This window comes from Acyrthosiphon pisum, chromosome X (genome assembly GCF_005508785.2).
Source record: "Acyrthosiphon pisum isolate AL4f chromosome X, pea_aphid_22Mar2018_4r6ur, whole genome shotgun sequence".
NCBI classification, from domain to species: Eukaryota; Metazoa; Arthropoda; class Insecta; order Hemiptera; family Aphididae; genus Acyrthosiphon; species Acyrthosiphon pisum.
The window spans coordinates 88,405,505-88,425,829 of NC_042493.1; the positions used below are offsets into that span (position 1 = coordinate 88,405,505).

At 24.9% G+C, this 20,325-nt stretch overlaps 1 protein-coding gene across 1 annotated transcript in view; it reads right to left on the minus strand.

Moving 5' to 3' along the window:
* The window catches only part of LOC100161222 (piezo-type mechanosensitive ion channel component), a gene marked incomplete at its 3' end in the record, with an annotated part of 27,940 nt that extends 10,292 nt beyond the window's left edge, over window positions 1-17,648 (minus strand). The window contains 23 exon segments of the mRNA XM_016804724.2: window positions 4,173-4,523; window positions 5,339-5,502; window positions 5,757-5,910; window positions 6,031-6,206; window positions 6,280-6,465; window positions 6,540-6,705; window positions 6,821-6,916; window positions 8,150-8,351; window positions 8,502-8,692; window positions 8,790-8,898; window positions 8,957-9,133; window positions 9,212-9,354; window positions 9,410-9,573; window positions 9,659-9,802; window positions 9,868-10,016; window positions 10,208-10,404; window positions 10,544-10,670; window positions 10,765-11,031; window positions 11,099-11,202; window positions 11,283-11,405; window positions 14,606-14,662; window positions 16,144-16,218; window positions 17,520-17,648. Coding sequence (XP_016660213.2) covers window positions 4,173-4,523; window positions 5,339-5,502; window positions 5,757-5,910; window positions 6,031-6,206; window positions 6,280-6,465; window positions 6,540-6,705; window positions 6,821-6,916; window positions 8,150-8,351; window positions 8,502-8,692; window positions 8,790-8,898; window positions 8,957-9,133; window positions 9,212-9,354; window positions 9,410-9,573; window positions 9,659-9,802; window positions 9,868-10,016; window positions 10,208-10,404; window positions 10,544-10,670; window positions 10,765-11,031; window positions 11,099-11,202; window positions 11,283-11,405; window positions 14,606-14,662; window positions 16,144-16,192 — 3,496 coding nt within the window.
* Between the last annotated feature and the right edge of the window lie 2,677 nt (window positions 17,649-20,325).

Genomic DNA, 20,325 nt, shown 5'->3' on the forward strand with positions numbered 1-20,325 from the left:
AAACGAAAAAACAAAAAAACTAATGTCTCAAACTAATACTTTAATTATATTAATGTATCCAAATAATAAAAACCCTTACGACACAGATAAAGTTCTTCTCTATGCGTTGTGGAATTTTAGTAATTCTAGTATAAATACAGAGGGAGTATAGTTGTCCCGTGCAAAACAGTTTTTGCTATGTTGTGCATTTGTAAAACGGAGACAACGCATGTGGGCGTAGCGTTCTCTTAAATACATAAAAAAAAACTGTAGTATAATTTATAATAATTTAAGCCCAAAGCCAGAAATTTTAATATAATGTAAACTAAAATGTATTTGAAATCAAGTGCATTAATATTAATTGAATAATTATTATACAAAAAACAAAAATAATATGAATAAAAAAATTATTTAAAAACAAAGTAGGCAAATTGATCTTACAAATGTAAAGAAATAATTCAAAATATTTTATGTACAAATTATACATATTTAAACCAATATAAAAAGAATAATCAATTTTAAAAACCACCCTCATACTAAGTTATTAGGATAACTTATTAATAATGTAAGAATATCATTATATTTACTTTTAAAGAGGATGTCACACCCGCATTTGTTGTGTCCGTTTTACAAATGTACAACTTACCAAAAAAGTTATTTGGTTCTAAACATTTGTTTTTTGTTGTTTTTTTTCATTTGCTTCTAAAAATTGATTGGATAGTGCTATTAAAAAGAAGAGCATGCTGTTGCACAGATAAATTTCTTCTTTACGTGTTGTGAAAATTGGTAGTTCTACAATAAATATGGTGCAAGAAACAGTTTTTGCTATGTTGTACATTTGTAAAGCGGAGACAACACATGCGGGGGGGTTTGACATAATTTTAAGGGAGAAATGGATTTGTTGTCGTTTCAAATAAAGAAATGAAGAATTAATAATTGAATAACTTGCTAGAGCTACTAGAAATATATATTAGTTAACTTGAAGATGACACACTAGATACACAATGTATTTCAATCAAATACCATTTTACCTTGCTAAGGTACTAAGTATAACAACCAGGGTTTGGCATATCATAGTTATAACTTATATGGAACTAAGTTATTTAACTTGGTTACTTTGGTGACTTGTAACAAGTTATTCATTTTCAATTTAACTTGTAACTTGTAACTAGGTAAAAATTAAAAGTTACATTCTGCTTTTTGTGCTTTGATAATACATAAGTAGGTCTGCAAAAGCAAAAGCAAAAAAAAAACATTTAATTCGTTTATTTTGGTTTTCACAATTGATCTGGTCAGATTCAGTGGTTGTGCAATTATGGTTAATTCATCTTTATTTCTCCTAACATAACGATCATCACGTTATTTTATCTAGCCCATGACTGATTAATAATTCTTTATACATTTACGAATGTAACTTTTAACTTTAAATATAACTTTGTTACATAACTGTAACTTGTATCTAGTTACTCAACATAAAAGTATCTAGTAACTTGGAACTAATCACATAGTTTTAAAATAACTAGTAATGTATAATCAGTTACAATAAATTGAGTAACTTGCCCAACCCTGATAACAACTTCATGATGATATTGAAAACTGTTAATAAGAATATTTGAATATGTATTGCAAGTCATTACTTAAACGAGACAAGGGACTTGGATTTACTGAAAACAAATTAATAATTTTGAAAATATATAAAATTTTTTGAAATTGTTCTCACAGATGAATTTTTGGTTTTTAAAACCACTATAATGTTACATCTTGTTATAAAATGTGTGTAAATTTAAAATTTAGATAATTTCAGTATAAATAAGAATAAATGATCATAAAATTCAACCAAATTATGTATTATTTTACTTTATTTCATCAAAATAAATGGATACTCTCATGAATAGAATGAGTGATAGAATACTATATATTTATTAATCAATGAAATTGAATTTAATAATACATATTGTGAATGTTTTTTAAAGCCTCAGAGAAATTAAATAAAAAATACCAATATTAACCAAAACCATAGTTTTATTTTGATGTAAAGAAACTTATAAAATCATAACCATTCTAGTCACTATAGTATGCTATTAACAAATTTAAGAAATATGCATTTATAGGTATTATTTATTTGATAAATTCATACATAAAAATGAATGGAACTAAGGTTTTAGATTATCTTTTTTTTTTAGATTATAGATACAAAATAAATAAATTGTTACTATAATATTATAAGCAGTTTACCCAATTATGGATTACAAATTATGTTTGTAGTATAGTTAGTACATGATATTTTTGTTACAGATAATATGCTCCACGAAACAAGTTTATATGAAGAGATCAAATAATTCACAATTTGAATTATAATATTAATATTTAAAATATTTAATTTTTATAACTTATTATTTTGAAATTAAACATGTAGGTTCGTTCAAGATAAGCGAATATATAAATACATACAAAAAGTAAAGATCAAATAAGATAGTTGGATTCAGTAAATTATTAAGTAATTTACATTATATAAGTAATTAATGGATTTGGAAAAATATTTTCTTTTAATTTATTATTTGTGCAGTAAGTGTCGAATGAATATATATTATTTATCAAATACTACATGGAATAAAAAATAATTTTTACCAAATTTATTAAGATTGATATACTTGATGGTGTAAAATTGTCAATAAGCCAGATGATAAATTATGGATGATATTAAAAAATAAAATAGTAGAGATACAGACATCTAAACAAGTCTCATTGAAAATTGCTAGTGGTTTAGTGAACAAATTTAGAAAGCTAACTCATGTTAGTGCTTGTTTATGACTTGTATTAGTGTTAAAGCACAACACATATTATATCTGTCTGTGAATGTACATAATAGTTACAAACCATAGACTTCACATATCGGTTAACAGCGCATCTATATTTCATCTGAAGTTGATTTGGTTTATTTTTATTATTATCTCCAGTTGTATACAATACAATAAGCTGAAATTTGATTTAAAACGAAAATCATCAATAAAAAAAAGCACGGAAAAAATATTTGTATAAAATACCATAATTTTTGTGAATGTTGAACATAATATGTTAAATACACTATTAATATAGGTACTAAAAGAAGCTGAGCTGTCAAATAAATAGGTAATATAGTATTTTTATTTTTTTTAATTTAAATCAATAAAAATCGGTAGAACAGAAATTATGTTAAATTACTATATATACATATATATAATTTGTATGCATGTTACTGTCAAAGATGATATTTTAGGCGATGATGGAAATTACTAGGCATTAAATAAATAAATCCAAGTAAAATGTTTTTGGTCTCAAACTAATTATCGAGCTTTGCAGATGGCAGAAATATAGGTTCACAGGAAACAGCACGTACAACAACAGTATAAACAGCACAAATGGTTTTAAAAATATAATCACAAAAATAAATGTTTAATTGATAAAACTAAATGATATGCAGTATTCTGTAAGGTAGAATTTGTAATTATAAATATCAAGACTGCCTTGCTCAAATATAATCATGTAATATTAAATATTAAATATGTCTTTTAATATTTTTAACTTTGCATGATTTAATTAGGATTAATTTTTGTTAACCTTGGCTAGCCAATTGTGAGATTATCTAAAGTAATTAAGTATTGTTATGATTGCCTAGAAAAAGACGAATCATAACTAAGGTTTATCACTGACGGTAAAATCCTAATACATTAAATTATTATACATTTATGGTAAATTATTATAGTATAGACTTAAACACAATAAAATTGTCATTACCAAATATAAACTCCTATAATATTGTTTCAAAAATGATATAAAATAGGTTTATGTAGTAAAATACTATAAACGTATAACACTGTCACAGGTAATTTATACCTATCTACACATAAAAATAGTTGAATTAATTCATAACAGTACCGCAAAATGATACAAATGTATGGATACAAACGCAGCAACCATACCTAAGCAAGACGAACTATAAGAACATTAAACAATTACCAAATATATTAATATTAAGACATTTTAAGCCAAAATTATATGTACAGCTAATTACACAAATATATATTATACGGTCAAAAGAAAATTGCTCGTATACTGATATATGTAATATATATAATATATACATTATTATATAGTATGTATAATGCTTTATGGTATGTGCAAGCAACACGCATTAGCAGAAAACGAGTACACACAAGTATGATGAGATGTGGCCGAAGCCGACCGTTTGCGCGGATACCAGGTAGACGGCACACCCAACGAGGACTGTCGTCGGTGTTGCGTGATTGTTGGCGGCGGTGAAAAAACACCGGAATAAATAGCGCTTTCGTCAAATGACAGAGGCCGTCGGTGCGCAGTGCTGCTGAATGACATTCGCTGCGGGTCCAGGTAACCGTCCAGTGATACAGTCAGGACAGTGGACGTTGGCGTTGGCGGTTGCAGATAAGACAACGTGGGCGGTTCGTCTTCGAGTGGCGTGTGAAAACTTTGAAGGATCGAACTCCCTGACAGATCGCGGGCTAGGGGGGCAAACACGATTTCTTCGGCTGTTCTCATTGTGATGTGTAGTTTTTTGTTTGTATTTTAATTTTCCATGTGTACGCAGCGAAAAAATTCATACAACAATCTTATATTACTACAGATTTGTGTAAATGTTTAGTCAAATCAATACAGCTATGATATGTTTTCAGAACAAAAAAATAGTATTAAAACTGAGGCATGAGCATCTCAACACTCCACCACAGTACCTTGACTAAACATAATTATTATATTATATTATATTATATTATATTATATTATTATATTTTATTATATTATTATACACCACTTAAAATCAAATCAACATCAACATCAGATAGTAAGCCAAGATAAAATCAATTAATCATTTATGATTAAGATACTTTGCTATTATAATATTATATACTAGACAACTTTTTTTAACAAACCAAACCAGCCCATATACTTGTTATTTGTTTCTTAATCAATACACTATATAATTAGTATTTTTAAAATAATAATATTTTATTAGATGTTCATAAATTTTAATTTTTAAAAATGATAAATAAGAATAAAATAAAAATATCAACATTTCCATGGATATAGCTCAGTTTACTTTTTAAAAATCATTCTAGATAAACATTAAAAATAATATCCATCCTTCTAAGTTCTAAAGAATTATTAAAACTTCCTTGCATATTTATTAAGATTATTATAGTAAAACTATATTTATGGTGATCACGCATAGAATTTCATACAAACATAACATTAACTTTACCTGCTTTTAATACCTAATTAAATAGATAAGTTCTGGATCTAAATTAGGTTATTTGATTTTAGAAAGATTAAAAATACATAATTATACCTTTTTCATGAGACTCCGGATCCTTGATTCCAAAACCTTGAATTTTCTTTTGAGTAGCTTTGATTCGATCCATTTTTGATTTGATTTTTTCTAGGACCTTTCTTTCTGATTCATGCTGTTCTTGGATTCGTTTTTGTGACAGCTCTTGAATTAATTCAGCTCCTCTAATTATATTCAAATTTAAATTTGGATTAATAGAAATTAAGTTTAATAATATGTTGTACGAATAATAAAGCTTAAGAAAAACCTGTATTACATTATTTTTAAAGACCCTATTAAATATTTTTAAAATTAAATTTTAACTTATCTTAAAATCATTAATTAATTGAATCTATTTGATTTAACTATTAAATATTTCATAATAATTCAAGTATATTTATATTTTATACAAAAAAATACAATAATAAATAGTTATTACCTAGAGGCTAATATAGCCATTGCTTTTGTTTCATCTACAATTCTAAAGAAGTAATGGCTGTTAAAAAGACGTCTTTGAAAAATTAAAAACCCAAAACATAAAATATCCCATGCCAAACCAACATGCTCAACTGGTATCTCACAATCATCACTGTCTGAAAAAATTTTATTTCAAATTTAATTTATCAAATGTTTTTAATTCAAATGTTGTATAAATATTTGAAAAGCAACCTCAACATATTTTCAAATAAATAACTAAAAATTATTTTAAATACCTGATGACGTTGTAACCGGATGGTTAGTAGAAAACTTTTGTATGCAAGAAATACCAAACAGTTGTATCATCCAACAAGCTTTCATTTTCATGTAATTCATAAAAATACAACCAGGTATTTGGAGTATAGCTTTCAAAGTAATAACAGTAATATTATAAAGTATTAACTTATTCCACCTAAATGAAAATTGTTGCACAGTAAGAATAAAAATGATATAGATATAGTTTTAAAATATAATGTATACAGTACCATTTAAGAATAACGTTTACAGGTCGAAGATAATAATCGTTCCCTTGCCATAAAAATATGAAAGAACCTATTAGATATCCAAGAGAAAATAGATTAACTCTATTGGTACCAGCTAAAAATACAATGGCTAATGTGAACCAAATAAATCCAATGAGAACAATACGTTTTAAAATATCAAGCCATGATCTATAAACATATTTATAAACACAACAAAAATAGATAAAATAAAATAAAATATTGTTATATTATGTTAAAATCACCTTATATGAGATACGAAATCGGGTACTGGATTTATAAAACTGGGTTTTTCAGCTTCCTCAATAATTGAACGATTTGTTCCTCCTGGATATTCCACATCAATATGCCTTCTTTCTATTTTGAAGACAATAGATTGGCGAGACACAAATAATAATACGATAAAATCACCTTAAAAATATATAACATTTTCTTATTGTAAAATATAAGGTAAAATAAGCATAAAACATTAAACATTAAACTATGCAATATTCAAATGATATATTATTGTATTAACTGGTCTTACATAATAATTTATATGCATCCGGAGGGGAATCAGGATCTGGTAAGAACATCCAGTCACGGAAATTCTTCATAATTTCATTTTCATCCCATGGCCATTCTGTAATAAATAAAATAAAAATTATAATAGTCAAATAAGAAATCTCAATTCTGAGCAGTGCCTTTTTGTCTCTATCAGGTACATTCATAGGAAATATTATGGTTTGTTCAGTTTGTTGTTCTAATCTTTTTGTCAATGCTTAAAAATAAAATGTAAAGGAAGTGAACAAACGTTAGTCGAATTTGTGTGTGGGAGCCATAATAATTACTCAGTTTATAAAAATTTCTAATTGAATCCAAATACTGGTTACTAAACAAATTGTGTCCATCTATTTATAGACTATAATAGTTATATTTTATTAATATACTATCTGTATTACAACCCACACAATCACCGGTGATTAAATTAGGATGAGGATGTCAACGTAATATTAGTTTTATCTCTCTAACCGACGTGCAACATACATTTAAACACATTCCAGAAAAATCGCTATTATCATTTTTGAGTAATATTAGAGTAAAATGAGTTATTACAAAAATTATAGAGGGTAGTGTGTTTTATGGTTTGACCTATTGGTTTTATATTATATTATTATTTGTCTTTTAACAAGAAAATAAATGTAAAATTAAATGAAAATTAAATTCTTTTTAGACTAATCAATATTTCATAACCTCAAAAATATTATTTTCTATAATTTTTGTCATGGGTGATTTTCCCATTAAAATAACTCAAAAAATGAAATTATTGTTTATAATAGGTATATTATTATTACAAAAAATATTTTTTATTCGTGTAGGCTTATCTACTGTGATATCTCACATTGCACAATACATTTTTGGATCAAAGTTATATTGATTTGTAATACATTTTTTCGACTGTCAATATTAACATATAAAATTATTTTAGTAATAAAATATAATAATAATATAAATTTGTATACCAAATGTTATATAACATTTTTTTTTTTTTTTTTGTTAACATTTATTTTTTTAGTTACATGCGAGTATCAACCAACACTAATTGTTTATTTTAAGATTTACAAGATTCGTAAAAGTTATCTTGTAAGAGTTCATACTACAAAATGAATCGTGGTTTTACCAAACTATTTTGTGTATGCTAGGTTTTACCAGTAAATCAGGTTTCATCGTTATTTATCTGTTTACCGTAACACATATATAAATTATTTACTAATAAAAGGGTACATTCTATTCAAATTAATATTGAAGGTGTTAAAAAAATAATATATGTATAAAACTGTAAATTATCCAAATTAATTTTTAGAATTTTACTCACGTAAACAAAGATCTGGAGGTAGTCCAATTACAATAGCATATTGTAATGGTATAGTGATAACAACAAAAAACATAAAAATGATCCACACTTTTGCTAAGGTTCCCCTCGATAACATTACAAAAGTCATCAACCATAATGCATAAAGTACTGCGTAAAAGTCCATTCTTGTTCCTACTAGTACTGCTACAGCAATAAGAGTTATCTAGAAATAAAATAATATGGAAATATAAAAGGTAACTTATCAAATTAAAAAAAAAAAACAATAAATCCCTACTACATAAACAATAACTGTCATAAGTAATGAAATAAAGAAAAGTACTACCTAAATATCAAATTAAATATGAAACAATACCTCCACACCAAATCGATAAAATCCAAAGTTCAATAAATACTTCAGACAGTGAGGTATATCATGGTCAACATCTTTAAATGTAATACCTGAGAACATCCTTAAAGGTTTTGCCAATGGTCTACCTTTTAAATGTCTCTTATATTTTTGCCGAGTAATTACAACCCTATGCAATGTGATGACAAAAACTATAGCTGTAATTATGTACATATTTTTATTATGAGAATTAATATCAATGGTTATACAATTTTAATAGTTATTATGTAGATGTTTAAAATACTTAATACTTACAAATATATCCTTTAAGTAAATTGAGTAATGAGACATAAGCCGTAGACTTTTTGAATCCAACCCAATTTGCTGTATTATAATCTTTTATTTTATCTGGATCATGAGGGTCCTTAAATAACATTTTAATAGTATAAAATTATAAATTGTATTCTAGTTATCATACGTACTGGACAAGTGACATTCCATGTACCCTCTCGTATATATTCAATTTGGTAAATCATCTTGGTAAGTAACAATATAGATACATACACAGATATAATATAAACAATAATTGATTGTATTCGGCTATTAAATACTAATGAAATAGTCACCAATACAACCAACACAAAATGAACCAAACACACCTAATAACAATTAATAAATTATAAGAAATGTAATTTTAATTGCCCAGTATTTTTAATACCAATATTGTACTGGTTTACCTCATACACAGCCAAAAACATGACACATAACAATATAATTTTTATCATGTGTAATTCGGCATATAGCCATGCTAGCTCAATTATGTATGACAAAATTGTTTTAAGCATCTTAAAAAATGAGCGTAATTTGACCTTTGGTAAATCTGAAAAAAAAATTAATCTCGGGTTTTACTTAAAAAAAAAAAATTAAATAATTACTTTTGAAGACTTTAAAAGATTTTCTTTCAGATATAAAGCTTGGACGTGGCGGATGTTTTTTGTATTTATTGTCTGTGAGTGAAATGCTTGAATTTGTTGATTCTTTGTCACTATCTGAACCAGAAGAATTACCTGGTTTGGATGGTTTAACAATACTAGTACCTCTGTAATATGTTTGTTTATATAAAAACATTAATTAACAACATTATAATTCTGATAATAGAACTTTAGAGTATAAATAAAACGTACCGGCTTTTTATATCAGAAATAGCCAAAAAATCTTTATGAAAATAGTAGAGTTGAACAACAGTTATGATAACAAAAAATGTTGGAGTCAAAAGTCTTACAAATAGCTCTCCAGTTTCAAATTTTTCCAAACCTATGTCTAATTGTCTACAAATAAACAAAAAAATATTTATGTGGTGAATTTATTTTTGATATTCAATTTATTAACTTACAATGTGGGTGGAATTTTTAAATATTTTTCCCAGTAATAAGGAAAATTATCAAACTGATATGTGTAAGTCATAACTAATATCAGCATTGAATAAATTATGACTGTAAGCCAAAAACCATACATAATTTTTCTCCACAAAACCCAAGACAACTAATATAAACAATATTTAAATAGATTCAGTATTTAAAAAAAAAAAAATAAATATTTTATAATGTATACAAGTATAATAGGGTATTGACAAAGGTTTTTTAATTTTAAATATTTAAAAAGGTGTTTAAATGTAATTGACACCACAACATTAGAAAATCTTTGTAATACACTGTAATAAATAGAACTTTTACTTGAAATGTTAATAAAAATATAAGCGCCAGTGCCATGTAAATTATTCGGAATATTGTCATCCGTTCACCAGTTATGCCAATTCCAAACAACACAAATGCCACAACCCATATCCAAAATTTAGTTAGAATTATTTTAGCTTCTTCACCAAGTCTCTGCATTAATTGACTACCTTTTGTGCCTGAATCACCTCCCATAGCTAAAATGTAAAAAAAAAATTATAGGTAGCTAAAACATAAAATTAATCTATTAAACAAAACCAACAACACTTTTTTGAATTAATAGAAAAACATATAATATTTCAATATAACTTATTGACTATATAAGTATAGTTCTACCTGTTGCTGTTCCTACTGTAACTTGAAGAGGAGCGATCATATTAGCTACAGCTGAATGACTTCTAGCTTCTCTCCTTTCTTGCATATATTGTCTCATTGTTATCCAAAACATTGTTGTAAATAATGTCTATGATTAATGAAAACCAATAAATTAGTTTAAATGTAAATTAAGTTTTGATATCCACAACAAATTGATTGTATAAAAATTAGAAATACATTACCTTTATGATTAAAGGTTTGCAAGGGAAATGAAGAACTTTGGTGAAGCCTATTTGTTCTAAATTCCAATCTTGAATGGTTTGAGGTAATTCAGAGTCATTTAAATTCATACCGTATAAAAATTGTGATAACAGTAAAAACTCTGCATAGAATACTAAAAATGGCGATGATCTTAACATTGTTTTTCTTTGTTGAGGAACCATCCAAGAAATACTAGCCCATAACAGCAATACAAAAGTTAACCAACTGTGATATGTAATACTCCAAGCCTGTTATTTAAATCCACAAATATGCAAATTAACACATAAGATATTTGATAAATATAAATCAACTTACCATCATTACAATATTGGTGCCAATATATGAGGTGCGGGTGATAAACTGTGACACAGTACTTAGAACATCCATCAAATAATAAAAAATATTTGATTTATATTCCTCTTAATACGAAAAAAAAAAAATAATTATTAGACAGATAAAACCTATTGGTGAGTAATATTAAATTTAAAAATATATTTACTATCATCAGGATACCCATCTTGTTGAGTATGAGGTTTTTGGACCTCACTTTCCACCATACTACATGATGGACTATCAGTTGTAGACGGACTAGTAGTATACATAGGTTTTGGCCACGAATTAACTATTATAAAAAATAATTTTATATTATATATTGGGAACATATTTTCTAATAATTAGTAAGTTTCGATCACAGTATACTTATATATCACACTATATAAAAAAACCATGTGAATTTTCCAATGTTAATGTGATATTGTGATGTACAGCTTTTAAATGTTAATGCATACAAATTAATTCCCTGAATATTCTCGACTGATGAGTTTTAATTCATTAAAAATATTAAGCTGGAATTTATTTAAAATAAACTTATAGACTAAATGTAAAAAATTGCAGATTTAAGTTATTAAAAATTGGCATGAATGTATTAATTTTATAATTATGTTTTTGTCAGATACTAATCTTATTTATAATTATAATCGAGGAAAACATTTTTATTTTAGATAAAACTTTTTTAAAAACAATTTTGAGTGAAGCTTAGTTAAATTATCATTTTCTTCAATTTATTAATAACTGTATCTTTGGTTTTACTTATACTGTTGGAAATTTTAATTCAATACCAGAATAATATACATATAAGATACCTTAATTCAATAGTATTATGGAAACTACATAAATGAAAATGTGAAAAACTTTTAGTTCAATGTACCTACTAAAATTGATAGAAACACCTACAACATACTATGTTTAGAGCAATTATTCTGCATGTACATCATCATAAAAAAGATAAAAAATCACTAAATAAGATGAAAACATTCCTCACTTCACATGGAAACTAAAATATATTTTATATTTATATTAGTAGCATTGAAATATTTTAAAATGTAAAAAATTAAACAACATCATCAAATTTATGATTTATATGTATATATATATATGTTACCAGCAATGTGAGTCGCATTGTAAACTATTTATAATAATATTAATTTTTTTTTAAAACATTGATCATTAATTTTATTAAATTTGAACATATTACGCATATTTTAAAATAATTATAATATAACTATTTATCTATACAAGATTTAGTAGAATGGCACTTAAAATTGCATACTCTGTCTTACACTTGCATTTATTTGTTTAACCACAATATAAAAATATTCTTCATATTACAAATATGTAAACTGTAATACAATATCAATTAATATATTAAAGAGTGGATAGGTACACATTATTTGATTTACTCGAGTAGAATAAAAGTGACTTTGTTTGCCACTCCCCCTAAAGTCTAGATAATATTCAACCAGATTTACACCTACATAATATGTTATATTATATTTATGTACTTAGGTAAAATTATAAAGAGAAATAATAAATAGAAATACATTTTGTTGATAATTTTATAGAAGTACATGTTTAAAAATGATTAAATCTATTATAATATAAACGTAAGTATTACAACTCAATGCTCAAAGATCAAGCTGTCATAGCTGCTAATTAACTATTAATGTTTAATGTTTTAAAAATCTTGATAAAATGAAAATAATTAATACTTTGGTTAACTAAGATCCACTCAAAAGCATTCATTAAATCATTTCAGTAAATATACAGTTATAATAATGCACAACTTAAAATGATAGTGATCTTAAGTTTGCAAATCTATCAGTTTTATTTAAGAATTTGAGAAAAAAGTGAAAACATTTTGCAAGTTTGACTATTTTACACAAATTTTAAAAATTATTTATAAAACAAAATCAATTGTATAATGATTTATGAAAAAATATTATAATCTAATAGAGAAGTATTATACTGTGTCATTCCTTTACAAAGACACCATCATTGCAGCATCCAAACCGCAGATCTATTTTTTTTTTTTTAAATCATCTTATAGAATACAGCGCGCCATTAAATGTGTTGTGTTTGTAGAAAAGGTTTATTTGATAAACGTGTAACCTAACCTAAGTCCTACATCTCCAAATGTAAAATCCATTTAACATAATTATAATTTAAGTATTTTATATATTTTTGGTTTTACCTACTATTATGAATTATACATCCGAATATAAATGAAAACCAAAGGTATGAGAGAATGATATATTTAATAACTATAATGGTACACTTTAGTTATGATTTTTATTCAATATTCAGTAGCCAGTAGGTATATTATAATAATTAGGGTTAGTATGTTTATGACTTTTAAACATTTTTTTTCTTTTAGTCATGCACATTTTAGTTCAAATTATAAATACATTTGGTATATCTTAGAAGCAGTTTTATTACATTTTTGAGAAATATATTGCAAAAACAATATTTTCGTAAGACAATTGATTAAAGACCGTCCTCAAGCCTACCCATAAATTGGAATTTTAGAAAAAATGTTCAAGTAGATGGTTTGAAAACTTTTGAAGGTAAATAAAACAAATATTTTATGAACATAACTAAAAATATGTATGAAAATAATTACATTACAATACCTAGTAATATGAATATAATAAATACATAAACTGAGAAGTCTCTTTTCTGTATTGTAGATTTTGAGTTATAGTGATAATTATTATTGAGAAGGTCACTGTAGAAGTGTAAAGGATTTGTTAAATTTTAATTGAATGATCTATTATACATATTATCATACTGTTTAATTACAAAACACGATTCTCAGTGGATTCAGCCTAAAATATTCCAAGGATATTTGTATTATCATAATATTAAGTATAGCTAAGGGTTGAAAATTATATAAAAAAATCCTAATAAGTATGTTTTAATTACAGCAACCTACTAATCACAAATATACTAATTTGTAAGTGTTAGATATTGTGTTGGTGTCACAAATCACATGAACATGGGAATATGAAAAGTGTAGTTTCTATTAATGATAAATTTAAAAGGTTTAGTTTATTTCAAATGAATAAAAGTTTTTTGACAGATTTTATCATATTAAATTGTTTTAAAGACATACTATGATATTTTCTAGGCATATTTGCATGCATTTTTTAGAGTTTTTAACTTCATAAATACCCTAACCTTTTTTTAACTTATCATTGTAAGTGCATTATTTATGATTGATATACAAACCATTACACACAATATATATGCTAAATGTGTACGTGAATTTTATAAAGCATAACAATTATTATATACATTTTTTTTTAATCAATATAAATTATCCCCGGGTTAGTTAACTCTTACTTGAATGATTAGGTACCGAAAGTTTTCTCATAATCTATAACATGTTCTTTTACCTCTTTTAGCTGTACATCCTGTTAATTTTATTCAGGTTATAGTAATAATAATATATGATTATATAACTCAATTCTATTATGTACATACAGGCGTATTTTCCGTTGGATGAACATGGGCCACGGAATGTTCTGTAGAAGCGTGCATCTATAATATAAATTTATCAGTGCAATATAAATAAAAATAGTATGAATATATCATCATAACAGATACATATAAAACAAAATATTCAATTTTATGGAGCTCTAAAGAATTGAAAACAATCATAAAGCAACAAAACACGAAAAAAGCATTTAATAAACCAATAAGAGATACCACTGAATGTGAATAAATGGTTTAAATTGTTTATAATATGATAGGTGCCTAGTAGACCTACTCATAACTTTTGTATATAATTGTTTGACTTTAAATGTTTAATTATTTTTTTCTTAATAACATATTATAGCTGCCATTCTATTTTAATTGTGTAAAAATGTATTATAATTCATGTATAATGTATGTACAGTGCAAATAATAATAACCTTTTATTTTAAAACAGACATTGTTCAAATTGTGAAACCGAATTAATAATCACAAAACAAATAACTAAACGTAATAAAATATTGCTTAAAATACAAAATATTAAACAGCTGGTATATAAAATTGTTATAAACATTAAAATCAGTGAATAAATCAGCAGTGCACTTTTTACACAATACACATTCAAAATATGTATAAGTATGTGGTTGAATAACATAAACATACGCAAACTTTGCGAGTGGCAGCACGCCATCGATTTGTTTTATTTCGAAAGAAATAGCTATTAGGACCTTTTTGCGATAAACGAACTGTTACTTGCCGAGTCATTCCTAATTGTTCCTTTGTTTCTAGATCCTGTAATTTTTAATAATTTATACAAGTTTTTCCTTGATTATTTAATTGTAATTTTATTAAATTGCACCAGAAAAAATGATAATATTTTTTTATTTTTTTTCCAATAGACTACATTGCAACAAATAATCATGGAACTATAGAAAATATACACCACATGTAATTATCCACATTTTTTCAGAACCAACGAAACCCATTGTGAAAGAACAAAATAATCACAATTTTGTAGTTAATATGGCGATATATTTCTAACCAGAATTTGGGCTTAATTTATGTTCTAAGCTATTTAATCTTTATAAATAACTCCCATATGTTGTGAACGTTTTGCAAAAACTTTCAAACTTCAACACTACCACGCGCTGATTTCCATTACATGCACTGGACATCTATATAACTTGTTCACAAAAATTTGCTTACCATTTAATACCTACACAAATAATTATTTATAGAATTAAACATACCAAACACTGCATGATTTATATTAAAGTAAAAACATATCCTAAGTATTTTATTTTTAGATCTGTAATTTAAGTTTTTGTAATATTGATGTAATGTTGATCTACCAAAAATTATAGGATTATCTACACATTCAACTAAATTATAGTATATAAAGACATGATGTATACTATAATAATATAATACTATAGCCAAACATAAAATAAATATAAAAGTAATTGCAAAATCGACAAAGGCAACAAAAAAAAAAGTACGGGAAAATCAATATAATTTGAGACAGGAAATTATATATAATATCATACCTTTTAAGCATTTTCCATTGTGAACACAATCGTTCACATCAAAATGCATTAAAGATGTTAGATCATGAACTGTAACTAATTTATAAGAGTAAATTTTAAAAATATTTATAAAATTAATTTATGCAATTTGTATACTCTAATAAAAACAAGAATATATTATATCAGTTTAATTTTTAAATGCCATTTTATACGTGTATTATTTATTTTATTTTAATATAGTTATAACTATAGGTACCTATATTTAAATATTTCATAATCAATACAATGGCTTAAGACAGAAGATACAAAAGATAATTATTAATTGCATAAAATATCAAAATAAATGCTCAAAACTTTTTGTCTTAAATACAAATAGTTTTAACATAATTCAAATGTACGATTTTCTGATTCGCTGATTCTTGAGAAAATATTCAAAATAGTTGCACATTTTCAAATAAACAACTTTTATAGACAATTGATATTTCTTATACCGGATAAAAGCACAAAGCCATAATAAAGTGCTTATCTAGACTTGTTCTCCAAATTCATGATATTGTTGGATGATAAATTATAATTGTTAATTTTATTAACCTATATTGAATATTTATTTTAATTTATCAAAGTAAATAAGTTCCATTGTTACCAATTTTACCACATTTTTCTCATATACATTAATATTATTCTTATATTATCATGTTCAACATAATATTATATTGTACATTTATTGCAAACTAAGTATAAAAACAAAATAAACCCAAATTAATTATAAAAAATGAATAGCAGTTTAAGCAAATATTGAACAGTTCATTTTAAAAAATAATTAAAAGTATGTTGTCAAAATGTCAGAAAATAGTTAACAACTATAGATTACAAAATATTCTAAATCTACTTTATATAGTATCTATTGAATATATTATGTGTCTAATATACCAACTCATTTCAATTGGCTTCAGTGAATATTCACCTTGGTTTAAATAAACATATAAATAATAAGCAAATACATTGTATCCACTTTAACTGAAAATTAAGTGCTGTATTCCAAATCACACAAAAACTAAAAAATTTAACAAGACGCAGATGATTCCAAATGAATAAAAATAATGCAGTTATAACATTGGAAAAATTCAAGTTAATTAATAAAAAAATGTATGCTTTTTAGGTCAAAGTCAAAAGTTAAGCCTGTAACTTTTTTTGAGAGCATAGTATTTATATAAATAATATAACAATGCTAGTTAGGTTTATGTTTGTTCATTTAGAATGTAAATTAGAATTTATTTTAAATTTAAAAAAAAATTAACTAAACAAAATAGTTTTGAGTAACATAAATGTTTGATAATAAAATTGTTAAATGATTATATTGAATCATTATGATAAATGCAAAATAATTATGTACTTACTGGGTTGTTTAGTATTAGGAGTGATTCAAACCATAAGAGATAATGTGTAATAACCAATATTAATGGAAAAGCATACATGGGCCATTCGCAGTCCACAAATTTTACTATAACAGTATCATCCTTACAAATTGTTTTTCTGATAGCAATGAGACCATAGTATCTATAAAAAGTATAATTTAATAATAATTATATTACTTTAAGTTTAAATAAGTATAAATTAAAATACTTTTATAAGAAACCTTGTATATTTTTTCAGAGAGAAGTACTAAACACTACATTTAAATTATTATAAAAAAATTGTGTTTCTTAAAACGTTCAAGATTTACTTAGAGTTTATTCTTATTATTATTATATAAGTTAACCATTGAATCTATATAAACTCAAATTAAATTTATTTTAGATATAAATAGATAACATATTCTCATAAAAACACAATAATCATATTGTACTGGCACTGAGAAAAATATAAAAATTGGTAAAAAGAATTTATTGTTCATCGGTCTAAATAGAGCATACTAAAAAATATGTATAACATTAAAAGTTCCATTAATAGTAATTTTTACATATGTTATTTAGAAGTCATATCTAAAAGATGGCCACTTCTATGTAGTGGACATTTTTTCTTGTATGTGTGATAATCATAATAATTTAGATACTTCTCTGTTCTAACAACTCCTAGTTATAAATATTTATTCAGAAATAGTTGTTATAAATAAAATTAAACTTATATATTTTACTCAGTAAAATATATGTAATCAATAAGTTCAATTGTTTTAAATTTAAGTGAAATATGTTGAAGTCAGAATAAATACAAGTACCTACTAAAAATAAATAAAATACTTTACCTGGCAATTGGTGAATCAGGGGCTAAAAGAATTTGAGCCCACTCCATTTGATATACAAAAAGAATAGATACATGAATACAAGCAACGAAACAAACAAAACGAAATAAGTAGGCAAATCCACGACTTATAGGGTGATAGCAAGACCACCAGGTCATTATTCCCAAAAATGTTATGTAGTAAAATGCACTAATTATTGATGGAACTGCAACTCCAGCAAGACAAATAATCACCAAACAAAGATATTTTCCTATAATTAAATATAAATTAATCATAGCCACATAAATAAATTAAATGCAAACAATTTTACCAATAGAAATAGCAATTGAAATAGAACTTGTTTGTTGCCATGTTGCTCTTGATTCTGGATCTGTGATTTCGATAAAATTATCTGATGCATCTTCTTCAACATTAATTTTAATCAACATGCGTTGTATTATAGTAGATGCACAAACCATTATTAATTCAGGTAAGTAGAAGTACAATATTTCAACCAGCTGTAGTTTAGATAACTCAATTAAACCAATATAACGGAACATTCGTTCTACTCCACTACCTTAAATAATAATTATTTATTTATTATTTTATAAACAAATAGAAATAGTTAAAATAATTACAACCTATTACTATGAGTAAATAACAATGAATGTACTCACATGTTGGTTCTAAAATTTTTCCATATGGATGCATAACAAGTAGAACAATTTGGAATAAAAGCTGAATTAATACCATGAGCCAACTGATTAAAGTTACAGTTCTTAAAAACATTCCGGAACTTCCTAATAACAATATACAACACAATTGTATATTTAATAATATATATTATAATTCAATAAATTTTAATTAACAACTCACCATTTATATTTTTTGGAGTAGGAGTTTTAATTAAAGGAAGGTAGAGTAGTAAAAATAAATAGATTCCAGTTAATGCATTCTGTTTTAAACAGATACCTAAAAAATAAAATACATAGGTATAAATTATAAAACTTATCTGAAAGACAATTTCTCAAATCAATATCAAAAATTATATTGTTAAAAATATTGACATATTTTTCCAAACATTATATATGATGATAACTTAGTAATATAATATTTTAATTGTTATGGGTCAATACTGAAAATAGTTACAGTAATAACTTATTGTTACTTAGTTTATAAAACATACAGTAATAAAATATAAAATATTAGCTTGTTTTAGTATTAGTAAATTATTAATGATGGTTAATTAATTTACTTTTTACCAAAAACATTGCATTTATTATATTAATTAATATTTAATTATTATAATAGGTAGTTGTATTGCATTATGGTATTGTTATTAATTATTAAGTCAAACCGCATAATTGTTGAACAATGTGAAAAGGTTCTTGGAATGAATAGGTAATAGCTTAAAACTAATCTAAATATTTTTAAATCTCTGTGTTTAGTAAAATTTATAATATACATTAAAGTTTTAAATCCCCACAAATAATGTTTTTGAATGGCCCTAAAATTGTTATTCTTAGTTTAAAAATCTATAAATCCATTAAAATTTTAAATTAATATGTTAATAAAAAACTATGTTAATATATTTTCTCGATTTTTTGGTTATAATAATATAACTTATAAGCTACTAACGAGAAACCTTGTTTAAAATTTTCCATCCTTAATATTTTTTTTTATAATGGTATAAAACGTATGAAGAACTGTATATTATTTTCAAATCTTAGATATAAAAAGACAAATTATTTTGAATTTCTAACTCAAAATAATTTGCAGTTTTGTGGATTTACAATAAACACTTTATAAATTAGACTAATACGAACTTAACATGAGAAACCTTGTATTAGAAAAAAAAACTACAAAAAAAAAAAGGTGGGTAAGTGGATGTCGCTCTGCTGTACAGTAGGTTAGAAGTGGGTCACTGTATAAGTGGACAGTATTAAATTTGAATTCAATGATATAATATCACTGTATAAGAAAAA